This window comes from Protopterus annectens, chromosome 9.part0 (assembly GCF_019279795.1).
Source record: "Protopterus annectens isolate FY-2018-M chromosome 9.part0, PAN1.0, whole genome shotgun sequence".
In the NCBI taxonomy this organism is placed as follows: Eukaryota; Metazoa; Chordata; order Ceratodontiformes; family Protopteridae; genus Protopterus; species Protopterus annectens.
Window position 1 is genome coordinate 1278451051 of NC_056743.1, and position 17792 is coordinate 1278468842.

A 17792-nucleotide genomic window follows, 5' to 3' on the forward strand; every position below is an offset into this window, starting at 1 on the left:
AAGTATTTTCAGATTTGCAGGAAGTGTTTTAAATTTGGGAGTGGGCTATGGAACATAATCTCCAGTTGCTAGCTAGCAAGGATATCATGCCTGCAAAAGGAAATGGAAGATGCATTGACAAGGAAAATTACTCTAGCTCACCACTGGAAACTAGATACAAGGGTTTCTCTTTAAATTTAACATTTTTAGTTTACCAGAAGTGAATATTTCTAGTAACCATCATCTTCAGATGAAAATAATTTGTTCTCTGATGCCTCCCAAGACATTTTGAAAGGCCGATGCCCTCTCCTTTCTGAGGAACCAGGTCTTGATGTATGCCTTTCTTGTTTTCCCCTTGATCGAAAGTGTTCTCTTCAAAACAAAACAGGACAAGGCCATCCTAATTTTGATGGCTCCTCTTTGACTCCGGCAGTTGTGCTTTTCACTACTAATTGTCCAGATTTCCATCATGGCCATTAGGTAAGTACTAGGTTATCAGTCTGCAGATCATTAGACACCTAGACCAATAACCTGTCAGTGACCGATGATGAGAATAAAACCCTGTATCAGGTGTCTTTGAAGTAAACCACTTTATCATTATGCCAGCCAATTACCGCTGTATATGCCATTGCCAGCAGAGTTAAGGCAAAGTTCTACATACCGCCCTCTAAGCTGAAGTTTGTCAGCAGGGAGGATAGAATTCTGATTCATAATAGCATATTTTTTAACAAGTTTTGCATGTTTTAAAAGAAGCCATAAAACTTCTGATATGTAAAAGTTTGAGGTATAAAAATGGAAAAGAATTGTTTCATGGAATATGGTACAATGGTCTTTCACTTTCATATACCACAGTGTCTAGACTATAGACTATTTAAACAGTTTCTAATGTAGCTTATTTAAGTTTTCTTTTTACATTCTGCCAGTCTACTAGCTATCCATTTAACAGCAGCTCATCCTTCTGTCATGGTCTTTCTTTGAGTCCTTCAGTTCTGAATTTCAGTGAGACTCCACACATCTGAAGTACCCCTCTCAGAAAGTGCTCTATTTTATTTCTGACAGAAGGATTTCAGAGTTGATTGCTCAGGTGAGTCACATTTCTTTAGTGTTCCACATTAAAAGGGTGTCATAGTAAACAAAGCTGCTTTTCATACTGAAATTAATGTCTGCAGTGATTCCTAAAGTCCATTCAACTGCCAGTGTTTTTTGCAAGCTTCCAAAATGAGAGGAGTTGTGTCTTTCGGCTTGTACTACCTGCATATTTTAGATGTTGACAGGCAAAGTGCTACTCAAGGATCATTGATCTCAGAATTGACTGGCAGTTTCTATCACTTAACTCATCAACATCTAGCCTCAGTGGAATTTCACATCTCCTGACACCTGCAGCCTTCGCATACGAATGCATTTTTGCATCCTACTTGTAAACAAATCTATATTTCACAAAAACTATAACAGTTACCGAAAACATAAAATACAAAAGATGCTTCAGCATCCATTCCTCTTCTGCCAAGACATAATGGGGATTTCTATTGAGCAAATACTTTAAATGATGCATAATTATAAATTATGCAGTTATAAATCTCTAACCACAGTTGAACTCCAACTGTCACTGTGACTTGTTTGTACAGATGTGGTATTCAATTTGCTGTAAAACACTTGTTGCTTTAATTGCTCTTTGAGATATTTGCATAATTATGATTTGTACGCATACTTGAATATTTAATTGACAAATATAAATATCTGTAAAGCAGTGCTAGTTAGGCACCAACTATGCTTTATCTGATACCACTGAGTACCATAAACACCTTCTGCTTCGAGTTAATACAATTAATATCATGCAGCATATATTCATAATATTTATGGAGAACGACTTGCATTTTCTTAGGTATCAAGCGCACTATTTGGCTGAAGAGCTATTCCAACTCTGGTGACTGGTCATATAAAATACTGTTCCATAATGCTTTCAGTTGCACAGTACATGTATATTTTATTACTAAAGTATAAATATATGCAAAAAGGTGCTAGGTAACCAGGATCTGTGGCATTGTTTGCAGCTGCATTTAAGTTTTCATTATGTACTGTGAAGTACCATATATACTTTTCTGGATCAAGCTAACAAATATTAATATTGCACATTCACAATTAAGAATGAAAATAAATCACATTTGTTACTTACTGACCACTTTATTTGGGTCAGCAGATATTTCTGACCTGAGTATAGTCCTGTGAAATACTAGTCTACCATACTACTATGTGGATACTACCTGAGATAGTTGCATAAAATATACTGTCTGGTGCCAGGTTCCGTCAGATCACACATGCACTCAAGTCCTTGAACAAGTACCAGTATGACTCTGTCATAGTCCATGCCAGTGTGAATGACTTGGTGCATCTCCCTTGACCATACAAAGTGAGACATGGTGGTGCTCTCAGACTGTGTCCAAGGCAAGTTTGGGCCTGGTATTGAGTAGCATTGTACCATGTCCAAGGATTATGTCATGATATGAGCAAAAAATAGTTGATTTCAATAATTGGCTTAGTTGTTGGTGCCATTCAAAGAGGGTCCAATATTTATTAACCTGGGAAGATCTGATAGACCATACTGCTTTGCCAGGGATGGCCTGCATCTGTTCCCTCTTGGGTTTCAATTATTGGCAAAGACATTGTCAACCCCCATAGTGCCTTTTTTAGACCTTGCCAAGCTGATAAATCTACCAACATAATGAAGTGACTGAAGGAAAATATGAAGGTGTTACTGATCAGTGTTAGGGGCCTAAACAGACAACTATGCCTACAAGCCCTTCTCACCCTGAAGGACATTGACACTTATTGAAACGTGGTTTAAAATAGCATAGAGTACTTCAACCATGCTAGACTAACATCTTTCATGCATTTAAGCCAGCTACTGTGCAGGAGGGGAAAAAAGGTGAAGGTATCTGTCTTCACCCAGAAGAGACCCGCATCAAGGCTGGTAAAGCAGCATGATGCCCTTCATGTCCAAGTAACGATTAGAAATGTCCTGTACCATATATTAGCTAGGTGTAGAACACCATCTGTGACACAGAAAAGCCAGAATACTTAACTACAAGAACTAAAATCACTCAGTATTAACCCCAGTACCATTTTCCTAGGTGATCTAAACTATCCAGCTATAGACTGGGAAACCTACACCACTAATGTACAAGCACAGGGATTCCAGGACTTTGCCAGTAGAAATTTCCTGGAACAATTAGTCGGAGTACACATGATAAAGAATGACATATTGGATCTTGTCCTTACCTGTATGAGAGCACCTTGCGCAGTACCTTTGCTTATCTTCATTACTTGTTAGGTCTGGCCATAAAGCAGTCTCCTTCAAAATAAAACTGAAACTAGAGATCCTTTCCACCCTCAATACCCTCAGAAATCACTTTAAAACAAAGTACCTACTCCTAAGTGATACATTGGCAAGTTTCAGATCTTCTCAAAGCCCAGTTACTTCCACTTAATATGCTTAAATGTACACCACCACTCTATTCCAGCATGTACAAATCTGCATAGATGCAGCTGTACCCCATAGGAAAAAGTGCAGGCAAACCTCAAAAGCAAATCTATATGGTAGAACCATAATGTAAACAAACTTTACAATAAAAGGTAAAGAATTTTGACCAAAAGTAAAAAAAAAAAAAAAAAAAAAAAAACAATTCTCAGACTATTAGAGCTATTCTCACTGAAATAAATCAGGAGCGTAATAAAATCCGCTAAAGCTAAATGTGAGGCTAAAATAGCTACCCTAGCCAAAGACTATTACAAGGCCTTTTTTCAGTTGTGTTAGTATCTCAAAAGCACAAAGTAGTAATGCGCTGAGAATTGTGAACAGTGTTACATACCGTTAGGCTGAAGATGAAGCAAACCTACTGGCCAATAAATTTAGCTGTGACTTTAGCACCGTCTCCCCTCCATCTGTCCCTTAAGATATACCTGAAACTGACTTGCCTCCCGACCAAGTCCAAAAAGTGCTATCAGAAGCTAAAAATATTGCATCAGTGGGTCCTGGCAATATCCTTGGATGCTTCTTAAATAGCATGAAGCACGATTTAGCCACAGCCCTAAGAGCAATGTTTAAGCTCGGCGTCCAGATGGGTTTTGTACAAGCAAATAGAGAACATTCCCCTGCTTAAGGGAGAGCCTTCCACAAGTCTGACCAGCCTCCTATTCAAAACCATGGAAAGACTTGTCATGGAACTATTTGATTAGGATATGGGAACCTCCAAACATTTGACTCTTCTCAGTCTTGCTTCGTCAAGAGCAGGTCATGCTGGACTTCTTTTGAAAGGGTCACCAAAGCAATAGATGAAGGCAAAATGATACAACGCATACCTCAACCTGGCCAAAGCTTTTGACACAGTTCCCCACTGAGGCATAGTAGGAAAGCTAAATAAACTTGGAATAAACAACCCCTATGCCACTTGTTGGATTGCTGTCTGGCTCACAGATAGGATATGGTAAATCAAAATTGGGGAAGTTACTTCTACAGAGAGACTAGTTACTAGTGGAGTCCCCATGGGATCTATGTTGGGACCTCTCCTATTTGATATTTATTTTTCTAAAGTAAAAACCAATACCAAAGGGCTCTGGCTGACTAAGTTTGCAAATGACTGCAAGCTAGGGGCAGTCATTGAATCCCCAAATGACTTGGGCCATCCTGCAGTAAGGTTTGTCCCAAGTAAATAACTGGTGCCAAAATCATAGACTGAAGCTAAATGCTAAAAATGTATCGTTGTATCCTTTTGGAAGTTATCTATCCCAGAGAACTGCCACATTGATAGTCACCCCCAAGAGTTGACCCATTTGTTTGTGATTTGGGAACTTGTGGACAGTGACCCAACTTTCTTACAACAATGGACATATGTTGGTCAGAAGTCCTTCTGTATTGCACATCTTATGAATAGAGATTGTGCGTATATCTGACGATGTTATTGTTGCTCTTTACTCAGCCCTAATTAGGCCAGTCATAGAGTATAATGTCCCCTTTGGCGTGTATCTGCTAGATACTTGCAACAACTGGAATGCCCACAGAGATACTTTACTAAAAGGATACAAGGCCTAAACAACGTATCCTACATGGACTGCCTCAAATTCCTATCACTACAGTTGGTATCCTACAGACTGCTAACAGGTGACCTATGCAGGCATACAAGGCATCCTGTGACCCAGTACTGATGATTTTACTGCACATCAAGTCAAATGGCATCATAAATACTCTGTGTAGGGATTTACACTTCTACATCAGCAGAATGGTTTGGAGGGACAGGTGCATCTCCCGGATGATGATGATGATGATGCTGCTGCTGCCGCTGTGGAACAGACTCCCCATCAACATAAAACAAAGTTCATCCGTGTACATATTCAAGCACAACTTGAATCTCTGGATGGAAAACAGAAAATTTTACCAGGACTGCTCCCTGTGCTACTAATGGACACAGGCAGGTCCTAAATGTTTTTACCATGCACAGGTCCCCAGAAATAATATATGGTATGATCTCAGTTATTCTGTTTAGGGGTAATAATATAATTGACCATGGTATGGGTAAGGTCAATCTCTTAACAATCTGGGATAGTCTTAAAATGGCCTGCAAAGGCAGCTAGTCTATTAGTTGCATATGAACCTATACATATGCATTAATGTCATTTATTGTTAAATAAGTGTAAATATTTGCAAAGTGGTGAGAGTTGGTCACCAGGTTTCCTAGCATTACATTAGCTGTAATTTAACACCTAAAATTTCCACATAAACCTCTTATAAGGCAAAATAGTAATGCAAATATTAATGTCGCGTTCACAATTGCAAATGAAAACAAGTTACAGCATCTCACTTACTGACCATCTAGTTTCTGCCTTGACACTCTCCTTAACCTTTTTTTGCTGACAGGGCCTACAAAATGCTGTTCTGAAATGCTTCCAAGTGGACATCTGCCTAAAATGTTAACAGAAGTATGATAGTTATGCATATGTTATTGTTAAGACACAAATAAAGTGGTAGTAAATTTTCACCTATCGGTGTAGAGTTTTCCAGAGTTATGATAACATGACTCTCCACATGAACACCTCCAGGTATAGGTTAATGAAATAAATATGGCACGCTGTCAAAATTTTGCATACAAATAAATCATTGTATCTCACTAGCTAACCATCCTATTTGGGTCCACAGCTTTTCCTAACCTATGTGCTTACTTGCCTAAGAATCCAGTGAATTTATACTCCAACTGGAAACCATTACCAAAGTAAAAGCTTTAACATGCCGTCAAGATGAGGGAGAAGGATCCTGTACAAGATCTAGAATTCATAGGAACACAACTGAACACTACAACCCAAGTAGCTTCACTACCTCTACATAGCATAATGTCTGAGACATCAAGTACAGGACTTGTATATTCTCAGTCTCCTCCAGCAAAGTTAAGACTACAATCCCTGGGGTCAATGTCGGCTACCATTCTTTTAGTCCCACTAGCAAGATTTTTTTATGCAAATTCTACAATGGACCTTGGTGGTAAAGTGGTTTATTCATTATCAAGCTCTGTCTGTTCCCATCAAACTGACTCCAGTTTGCAAACGTCATATCCAATGGTGGATGCAGTCAGACTACCTGTCTCTGGGCAGGCTGCCCCCCCCCCCCAGCAACAGTACCCATGGACGCTTTGGGGGCATTACAAGGGAAAGATGGTCCAAGGTACGTGGTTCCTGTACGAGACCAAGCTGCATATCAATGTCCTTGATATGAGAGCAGTCCTAACATTGCAAGCCTTTCAGGACACTCTCTTCTGGGGACTATTAAAGTCCACACGGACAACATGTCAGTAGTCTGGTACATCAACAAACAAGGAGGAATTTGATCCTACCCCTTGTGCAGAGAGGCCATGAGAGTCTGGGAGTGGGGCGATCTCTTTAATTGCAGAACACATTCTGGGGGAAACCAAAGTGCTGGCAGACACTCAGCAGGACCATTCTTATTCCTCACGAGTAGTCCCTCAATCAGCACAGAACAGGATTTTCAGCCATTGGAGCCAGCCTTGCTGCGACCTATTTGCCTTTCTCCTGTGGTTCACGATTTGGTCTCTGGGTCTCCTTTATGCTTACCCTCCTATCCCGTTGATCCTGAAGTTTCTACAGAAATCCAGCACATTGAAGAGCTCAGTAACTCCTATTGCTCCTTTCTGGCCTTGAACAAGTATGGCTTCCCTTCCTGTGGTCGCACCTCAAATATCCTCCATGGATACTGGAATCCACTCAGGATCTTATATCTCACCAGTCAGAAACCCAGTCTTCACACACTCAAATTGACCACATGGTTTCTCCACTTCCAGTGATGAGAGAGTCCAGGATCACTTCTCCAGTCCATGACATTATTTTGGCTTCCCAGAAGGCCTCTACCAAAAAAGTCTACAACAGTAAGTAGAAGTGATTTTCCATATGGGCTTCTAAAAAGAAATTGGCCCTTTTTCAGCACATACATCAGCCATCCTTCTGCTTCTCCGTACTCTTTTTAAAGAAGGAGCTAGTTTTTTTACCATAAAGCTACAGCTGGCTGCCACATCTAATTTTCATACTGGAAATGAATCCTCCTCCTCTGTTAACTTCCAGGTTATGTAAAGCCTTTATGAAAGGAATCGTTCTTCTTAGACCTCCCAAAAAAGATCCTTCTCCCCTTGGGATCTCACGTTGGTCCTTTAGGGGCTAGCTTAAAAACCCTTTGAAACGGATGACAGTTGCAACTTGAATTTTCTTTCTTGGAAAACCATTTTTTAGTGGCTGCTTCTTTGGTGAAAAGAGCATCAGAACTTCAAAACTTGTCACCTAGACCTCCTTACATTATATTCCACCAAGATAGGGTATCTGTGCAGCCTTAACCTGTCGTTTATGCCTAAAGTGGCCACGGAGTCAAACATTTATGAATCAATGCAATTGTCTGTTTTCTTTTCCATCTTTACTAATAAAGGTGAATATATTTTCATGGACAACTGCGTTTTTACCTTCACATAACAAAAATGTACAGGAAGTCTGATCGACACTCTGTAGCCTTCATTTCCTAACCATTTAGGTCAAGCAGTCTCCAGAATTACTTTGGCCAAATGGATTACTGATTGTATCGCTCTCATTTATTCTCAAAAAGGTGTGGAATTTGCCTCATCCTCCTAAGGCCCACTCTACCAGATCTATGGCTGCTACTTCTGTCTTTTCTTCTAGAGCCTCAATTGATATATGTGCTGCAGCCACTTGGTCAAAGACTCGTACCTTTGTTACACATTACAAATTGGACATTGTCTCCAGAAGCAGGGCTTCCTTTTGTTCGACAGTGCTCAAGCATATCCTTTCTTGAGGGCCTCCCAAGAGTTATAGCTGGGGACTCTGACCCATCAGTGAGGAAGAATGACAGACAACATCAGATATAGAAGTTCTGTACTTACCATAATTTGGCATCTGTGTTGTCCATTTTCATTCTTCCTCACCTTCCCTTCTAGCCTCGTCTCTTGTAGAAGATATCTGGATAAATTTGGAACCCATGGGTTCCATGTTTGAGCCCCGAACTTTCTTCGTCTTTCCTGTTTCTATAGTTCTCTGGGCAATAAGGCAGCAGACTCGAACTGAGGAGTAAGGGAAGGTGTAGTGCATTATGGGAAGGGGGAAGAGCTTGAGACTCAGATCCAAGTCTTGTTAATGAGGCTGAATTGGATCCGACGGTTGGATCCGTAACATCAGTGAGGAAGCATAAAAATAGACAATACAGATGCCAAGTTATGGTAAGTACGTAACTTCGATTTTCTCTATGGCAGCATGTATATTTTACTATTATTCTGCATGTGTACAAAACAAGTCACCTAGCAACTGTTTTTTTTTTTTTTTTGTATTTAGAGAATAATTATGATTGGTTTAGTTTTTGATCTTCAGTAAAGAGCACCTGGATGTGCTTCAGGTGCCAAAGAATCCCCCTTGAGAGGGACTGTAACCCAAGGAAAATGATGGCCATGAAAGCGGTCATTTTGTTATCTGTTATGATTACCTCACACAGCTGTACTTCCCTTGCTGCTTTCCACTTATACGAATGTGGTTATTTGACGTATTTAACTGGAGATGAAAGTGGTGTGAAGTGTGCCATTTGTGTTGTACTGGAGGAATAAACAGTAGAGAGTGCCTTGTTAAAACTCCTTGACATGGCTGAAAAGTGCAGTATGCACAACCAAATTATGGGAGATAGTGTAGGTGGGAGCACAGAAAGGAAGGCATTGTTAATGCAGAGTGCATTGTATAGGTGGAGCATGTGGTAAAGAGTTTTGTTATGGGTACATATAGTATGCATTGTATGTGGCCCATTTATGAATGTGGCAACTACATCCATTTGAGAGACCTTAAGTCTTAAGTTTTGTGATTTTTCAATTATTTTTTTCCCCACTTTCAGGCTGCCAAAACTGATGGCTGAGAACTTGTCCATTCCACTGGCATTTGCCTGCCTTCTTCACTTGGCTAATGAAAAGGTAAGTTTTAACTGAAGTGGCATCAGTGAACTAAAGAAAGCGAAATTCATACTAGGGTACGACAGCTGCCCTGAATGGTGGTACACGGACTAATACCACCACTGAGGCAGTGGTGGTACACACACTAAGGTATACTGTTAACAAGATTTAGAATCGTGCAGTCTGTATTGTAAAAATTCATCAAAGAAAACTTATTGTGCTTCATGTTGGGCATGGTCAATACAGTTGAAGTGTTAAGTACCCTACCTACCTTTTAAGCAAGACACTGATGGCGCGTGTATATCTGACTTGTTGGTAAGGCTGAAATAGCATCAAGTTATGCAGCAGGCTAGTAAAATAAGATCCATCTGGACTCGCCTTAAAGATGAAAAGAATTTTAAAAACGTTGGTAGAGATGCAGCAATAACAAGAAAATTTAATAAACCATATTTAGTGCTTTCATCCTGAATAGTATACGGACTTTGTCAGAATAACCAGTCAAATCAAAAGTACCACAACCAGTGAGGTGTTAATGTTGGTGGGCCAAGATAGAAGCAAGAGAGCTTTTTTGGCAGGTTAAGTTTAATGCAGCACAGCGACATAGGTTAAATTATTAGATTTCTTTAAATACCGTACTGCACTTGGGGTCTAGAAGGATTCAATTTATTTTTTACTTGATATTTATTTTTTAATTGATACACATGTATGGAATTCTTAACTTGTTTTTCAATTTACATTTAAGATGCGTGTGTTATGTTTATTTTGTTGCACTTCATACTGGTTAGGGTATTTACTATGTTTATTATGTCTTATGAAAATGAATTTGTTAATGTGTTGATTTTTTTATATTTATATTGTATACATGTCCTATGTATTTATGTTTTATAGTTAATATACTTAAAAGATATTTGTGGTTTGATTACCTGTAGTGTTTAATGGCAGTGTTTTTTCTTAAAGTAATTGGATGGATGAGGGTCACGTGACTAGTTTCATCTAATATTTAATGGGCACTTTTTGATTATTCTGATAACGTCCTTAAGACTATGGAGTACAAAAGTGCTAAAAGCTTTATTCAATTTTCTTGCTATATCAGCATCTCTACCAGCGTGTGGTTTATTTATTTATTTTGTGGTTTACATTTCATTGGTTGGTTTTGTTGGATTTTTGTTTACCTTAAAGATGAACTGTTTTCCCTTTAGCATTTTGCCAGGTATTGCTCTATACTGAATATAAACACAGTTCTTGTATTGAATAGTTTCTTCTCTTCCACTGAATTGCTTAATCTTACAGTTTAAAATGTGTTTATCCACACGGTCTCAAATCAAGATGCTTCCATAAAAAGTCACTTTTTTCAACAAATAGAAATGTGTCCCACCTCTGAAATATATGTACTACAAATAGTTTATGCTTTTTAGTTTGAGTAATTTGCATCTTTGCTTCTGTTCATGAAATCTGTACTGAAGAACCCTTTATAATTTACACTACGATTTGTTTTTGGTAACCAGAATTTAAGACTCTGGAAGAAGTGCAATCTAAGTTTTAAAAAAAATTACCTTGAGCGGTTCACTGCAGCTAGATATAGAAACATTTGAGTTGCTCACCAGTGAAGCTCCATCTTTTCATTTTGCTCCCATAACTGTTGACAGATTTGGTAGGGTTGTACTTCAAAACTATCTGTAAGGGGCACATAATTAACTCTTGTTTGATGCTTAACAGTTCTGCATTTTAATCTAATTTAATTCAAATGCAAAATATTGTACTTTTTTTCTTGATGCAGATAACTAGATTGCTTTTGAGAAATGTATCTCCATAGCTAACAAAATAGTTGTACGTGACTTGAAATCTGCATATGACCTAGTATCAGTTGTGGTTGCTAGAGCAACATGGCTAAGAGAATGTTGTCCAGGGGATATCAAGGGGATATTGATATTGAGATCCTTAACCAAGAGGAAACTGGAGCCAATGCTCCAGTTTCTACAGATTCTTTTTTTGTTATACTTGCAGATTGTTCTTACAAGCCCAGAGAAAAAAGGCATTGCAACATGACAGTGAAATGCTTCATGAGCCTGAACAATACACTAGAAATGCCTCCCTCCATTGAGAAGCCTTTTCTTGGAAAACAGTGTGACAATGAGAGGTAGATGCAGAGAAACCGAACCTGTCAACTTCATAGTCTGCCAAAGAAGATGGTAAAGGAAAGTAAGAGATCTCCTTGATTAAGGACTTCAGCTATGGGTAACATCTAGCTTTAAAGTAGATAGAAAATTCAAGCATTTCTTATCCTGGTGATAGGATGCTACTGCAGGTAAAGTGATGCTTGTCTAATTTCAGAAGGCTGTTTAACACAGTTATAGAACCTTCTGTATTCCCAAGTGTACACAAGGCAACAGTCTATCCGCTAAACATAACTTTTAGTCTTCTTACAGCTCCACCCCTTTTTATGGGACCTGTCTAATGGATGTTCGTGTTTCACTGTTGCAGTCATTACAATTGGGTTATCCTGCTAGCAGGCTACCTGCAGTTGGCCTGCGTTCCAAGTCTAGGTCCGGCATCGGAAGGTGTCGCCTCCTCCCTGACGTCAGTGCGCCAGGGGTATAAAAGATGCAGCCAGTGCCATTTTCTTCAGTCTTTCTTGCCGCGCGGTGCCCGAAGCAAAAGCAGTTCGCAAGCGCCGGTCGGCCAACTCCTGAGATTTACAAATTCGAATTTCAGATCCGAAGTCTTCATTAAAGCTAAGAACCCCATTGGGGAAATTTTTTTTTCTTGCTCCAGACCGGTCAGAAAAAGTTAATTGTATTTCTTGTGGGAAGCAAATACCTCATAAGGATTTTCATTCTTACTGTATTCCTTGCCTAGGCCCTGATCACGACGTTGCTAGTTGTCGGTTTTGTGCTAGATTTAACCAACGCACTATTAAGCGTCTGTACAATTTTGTATTTCATTACTTTGGCAGAAGATTCAATTATATAATGCCGTCGGAAGAGCAGACGACTGTAGTTTATAAAAAGTGCAAAGAAAAAGAAAAGCATCCGAGGTCCAAAACCGACGACAAGGCTTCTGTTAGGCCTGTCGCCGGTTCTCAGTGAGGTGCTTTTGCAGCCCCTGACGCCCATTACCTCAGAGCCACAGGCCGCTTCCGACTCCCACGTGGAGCCAACTAGACCGCTGGAAACTCAAGGTATTGGACACTCTGAAACTATTCCCTCAGATGGGTCCGCAGCCGCTGAGCAGGCATCGGCTTCTGAGGGTGTTTTCAGGCCTACACAGTTATACGTAAAACCATCTTCAGCTTCAAAGGCAAAGACTAAAGCAGTTCTAAAGACAAAGAAACAAGTGCAGCATTCTCCTGGGTAGGCCTCCATTCCTAAAAAACAGATGCTTAAAATGGCCGAAGACCTAATTACTTTGATCGGGGGTTCCCATCCCCCTCCTGATAAGAGGCCTAGGCAAGAGATTAGAATATGAATCTTCAGATCAGGTTTCCATTTCGTCTGATTCTTCTTCAGAACAGGAATATTCCCTTCCTCCGTATGAGGATTCTGATGTTGAAGAATCTATCCCTTCAGCCTCTCCTCCTGAGGATTATTCTTTTGGGGAGACCCTGCATACTATGATGGAGCATTTCCACTGGGAGAGCCAAGATTACTCTGAATCCAAGAAAAGGCTCAGAGACTTCCTTTTATTACCTCAGCACAGGCCCCTTGCTATTCCTCCTGTTTTAGACATTGTAGATGTATTTTCAGAGTCCGGTCTGTCTCCTGACTCTTTACCACCAGCTCCTGTTAAGCCGGACAGATACTACAGGGTTCCTGATTCACATAAATTTCTTTACAAAAACCCTGCTGCTGACCCAGAAACAATTTCTCTGGGTCCCAAAGGGGTCAAGGCTTCCACTGCAAAAAACCCTATCCCCTCTGATAGGGATTCAAGGGCCCTGGACAGATGGGGGGAAAAGATTTATACTTCTGCTACCTTGGCTGTAAGAGCTTTAAATTGTCAGTTTCATAAGCTTAAATATCAGCAATATCTAATGTCACAGCTTAAAACAGAAAATGTTGACAAATTCAGAATGTGCAGAAAACAAAGAAATGAGGACTTCACTGATTTCCACTGATTGCCACTCTGGTTTCTTTGCATTCCACCTGGTTTATACCCCTTGTGCTATCTCCCTCCCCCAATACAAAGTCTATATTAGAATCCTGGAGCCATCTTTAAATTTCTAGTCTCCCACCAGGATACAAGTGCTCCTCAGCAATTACATTCTGCTTGCCGGTAAGCCATTAGACCTCGGGAATTTGTTTTAAAAGTGTTCAGATTTGTAAAGTAATACTTACTTTTTGCTGTATTTGGATCTATACAATTAGTATTCATTTTTCTGATTCCTGACTACTGATCTGCTTATTTGTTTAACTGGTTGATTCTGTCATTCAGGAATTGTGTTTTTACTGACACTACCACTGCAGCTATGTTGTCTCTATGCTACTAAAACTGCTGTTATAACTGTAATGTACATCTAATTGACCTAGTCTTGGCGTTAGAAACAGTATTTACTGACTTAGCACTACAATTGTCTCTGCTACTGCTTCAGCTGTGCTATTGTGTTCATTTTCCTTTTTCTTGTATGCACAGGATAATTGGCTGATAAATGTAATGTGCATGATTTGTTAACCTGTTTCCAAACTAAGTTATGGCACTGTGATGTGGTTACTGTTGAAGCACTCTCAAACTGTAGCAGTAGCATCTATTCTCCTGCTTTATCCACACTATCCTCAGATTTGTATCTTTTACACCCTTCTAATTACTTCCTTTGACCTGTCTTTGTCGTCTCCTACTAGCTTCATCCTCTCTTTTTTTCTCTCTCTCTTCAGAGCACACTCAAGCAAATCTGCAGTCTGCAGCTACCACTCCACCCATACAGTATAAGAAGGAATCAGTACTGCAAACTAAACAAGGATATACATTTTGAGCCTCAAGAGCAGGGTCAGTCCACCCAGGCATTCTACTTGTATGTTTTATGAGAATGAAGCTATTACATTAGCAGTATTTCTTAGTAGTTCTCAGCTTGCTAATAAAACTGACTGTGGTAGCCTTGTGCCCCCCCCCCCCCACTAGTATAGTAATCCTAACTGTCCAATAGACAGTATACATTTAATTCACATCCCTGTGACTAAATTAACCATCGCGCAGCCCTCTCAGTGCTTTCTGCCTTAGTTTGTATCACTTGGAGGCCCACCTGTTTGTTTGCATCTCTATACATTCCCCTTTGTTGCTAATGTATCTCCTTACTCTAATCTGTGCACAAACTGTTTGCTAATTAGCAAGTCAATGTGAAGACATACTCCCAACCTTAATAAACTTTGCTGTCTCTTCTCTCCTTCACTTTGCAGGTAGTTTGAATTATTACTTACCCCCTCTGAGACCTTCACTGATTTCCACTGATTGCCTCTCTGGTTTCTTTCATTCCACCTGGTTTACACCCCTTGTGCTATTGCCCTCCCCCAATACAAAGTCTATATTAGAATCCTGCTGAGCATGGAACAGTCTTTAAATTCCTAGTCTCCCACCAGGACACAAGTGCTCCTCAGCAATTGCATTCTGCTTGCCGGTAAGCCATTAGACCTCAGGAATTTGTTTTAAAAGTGTTCATATTTGTAAAGTAATACTTACTTTTTCTTTTGTCTTGGTTGGCTCTGCCCCGCTCCGTTCGCCCTCGCTAACGCTCTGGCTCTCTCTGCTCCCCTGCCCTGCCCACTATTCCCTCCCGCCCCCAGTACCTCTACATTTATAGTAATCACAGCCACACCCACAGCTCACCCTCACATCACATCCACCAATCACAGCTCCTCAAGTCATATCACATTATACCACACCAACTTGCTCCACACAAAATACTCCCAATCACTCTCATTCCCACTAGGCATTTTTTACATCACCCACACTACTTCCCCATCCACATATAGTGCAACCCTATAATTCCTATTCAGACCCCCCACCTAGAAACAACTTAAACTTTATAACCATGACTATCACGCAGCTAAGTCTAGTCTGTCTTCTCATAATTCTTTACAACACCACAAGTTATCACTCTAGCAATATCACTAAACTTAGTAGCACAACACTGCATTATGTACTCTCGTATACAGATACCACACATTATAATAATATCTGCCCACAGGTATTCAAGAACTACATAACGGACCAATTCAGGGCTAAACACATATGCTCTCATTCTTACTCCAAAAACACACAATACTTTCTCACACTCCTCACCAAACTCCAAATCTGTATAACCATTTTAACTCCAGGCTCTCCATAAGTGGGGATATCCACCCCAACCCAGGCCCAAATCCATCCTGTCCAACTCAAACTGCTCCAACACAAATGTCAGAACATAACACCCCCACTTTCTTCATCCCTGGGCAAATCAACAACAGCAGCAAAACCAACCATCTTTTAATGCTAAATATTAATATTAGAAGTATCAAAAATAAAATACCTGAACTCCAGGCCACAATAGCACACTACTCCCCAGACATAGTTGCTTTAACAGAAACCTGGCTAAATAAAAACATAGCTAACTCAGAAGTTCTCCCTACTGGCTACAATATCATTAGACAAGACGGACCACTTTGTAAAGGGGGTGGAACTGCCTTACTGTACAAGTCAAACTTAACTGTCCGTCAACTACCAAACTCCTACCCCTCCCCCAATAATTGGGACATACTTGTCTCACAACTTCAATTTCACCCTAAAAAGGTCATCACCACAATTGTGATCTATATTCCACCTGGTAATACACCTGCTAGCCTTGAAGACTTCTTATCCTGGTGTTCTTCCACATACTTACAAGAAACCCTTATTCTGGGGGACTTCAACCTAGATTGGTTCACCTGTATATCAGAACCACCAAGTAATCTAATAAATCTCCATGGCTACCAGCAGCTAGTCCAAATTCCAACTAGATGTGATAAAAAATCTAAAAGGGAATCCATCCTTAACTGGGTCCTAACTAACAACCCCACATTGTACCCTCACACAGGCAGTCTCCCAGACACCTTAAGTGACCACAACATAAACTTTATACGTAGTAGAACAAGCATATGCAAAACCACTAACTATATATCCACTAGAAACACAAAAAAATTCTCTCCTGAGGTCCTCAACACTTTACTCTGTAACTGTGACTGGACCCCCCCCCTAAAAACCCTCCCACTTGACCAGGCTGTAGCGTATTTCAACAAAACATTTCTACAACACCTAGACACTGTCGCTCCATTACGCAAAATCAAGGTTAGAACCTCTACAAACCCCTGGCTCAGTAAAGAAACCAAACAAATCCTCAAATCCAGAGACACTGCCTGGCTTTACTATCAAAAAATCAAAGAAACACAAAGCCTAACTAAGTAACAAGAACTGCGCAACTGTGCAAAAAAAATGCATTAGGCTGGACAAAAAATCCAACTACACAACATTACAAACGAAATACCAACACAACCCGCAAAAATTTTGGAAAAATGTAAACCAGCTACTAAAATCCACCCAAAAGGCTACCCCCAAACCAACCACCCCTGACACTAAAGTTCCCATCGAAACACTATTCAACTCCCACTTTGTGAACTCAGTTCTATCCTTAGTATCACAGGACAGTTCCTTCCTCACTATCCCCCCAACACAAATAACACTAATACAAGCTTTACCCTCAAAACAGTTTCCACCACTTCAGTCAAAAGCATGCTCTCCAAACTAAAAACCTCATCAACAGCAGCCGACTTGCTCCCCAGCTATTTCTTGAAACTCACAGCAGATGCTATTGCTATCCCAGTCTCCACTCTCATAAAAACAGATCAATTGTTGAAAACTATGTGCCCAAACTCTGGAAAATATCCTATGTTACACCCATACATAAAGGCGGGACCTGCACTGAATTTAATAACTACAGACCCATTGCTTTACTCTCCCCCCCCCCCCCCCAGCCAAAATCTTAGAAAAAAGCTTCCATACCCAGATGCTAAACTATCTCCTAGACAGCAACATCCTGTCACCTACGCAGCATGGTTTCAGACCTGCCCATAATACCACTACAGCCCTCCTCTGCTTCACAGACACAGTAAACTGTCTCAAAAATGAAGGCCTACAAGTGTCGACTCTTTTTTTGGATATGTCCAAAGCATTTGACAGTCACACACCAAATCCTGCTAAAACTAAACCAATATCATCTATCAAATTCCACTCATACCTGGTTCCAAAGCTACTTAACTGACAGGTACCAAGCTGTGAAATGGGAAAATTCTCTCTCTCCTCAGCTGCCCATAACTATAGGAGTCCCAC

At 40.2% G+C, this 17792-nt stretch overlaps 1 protein-coding gene across 1 annotated transcript in view; it reads left to right on the forward strand.

Moving 5' to 3' along the window:
* NCAPH (non-SMC condensin I complex subunit H) overlaps positions 1–17792 on the forward strand; it is a gene marked incomplete in the record, with an annotated part of 906630 nt that overhangs the window by 715783 nt on the left and 173055 nt on the right. Inside the window, 1 exon segment of the mRNA XM_044084212.1 lies at positions 9410–9485. Within this exon segment, the coding sequence (XP_043940147.1) occupies positions 9410–9485 (76 nt within the window).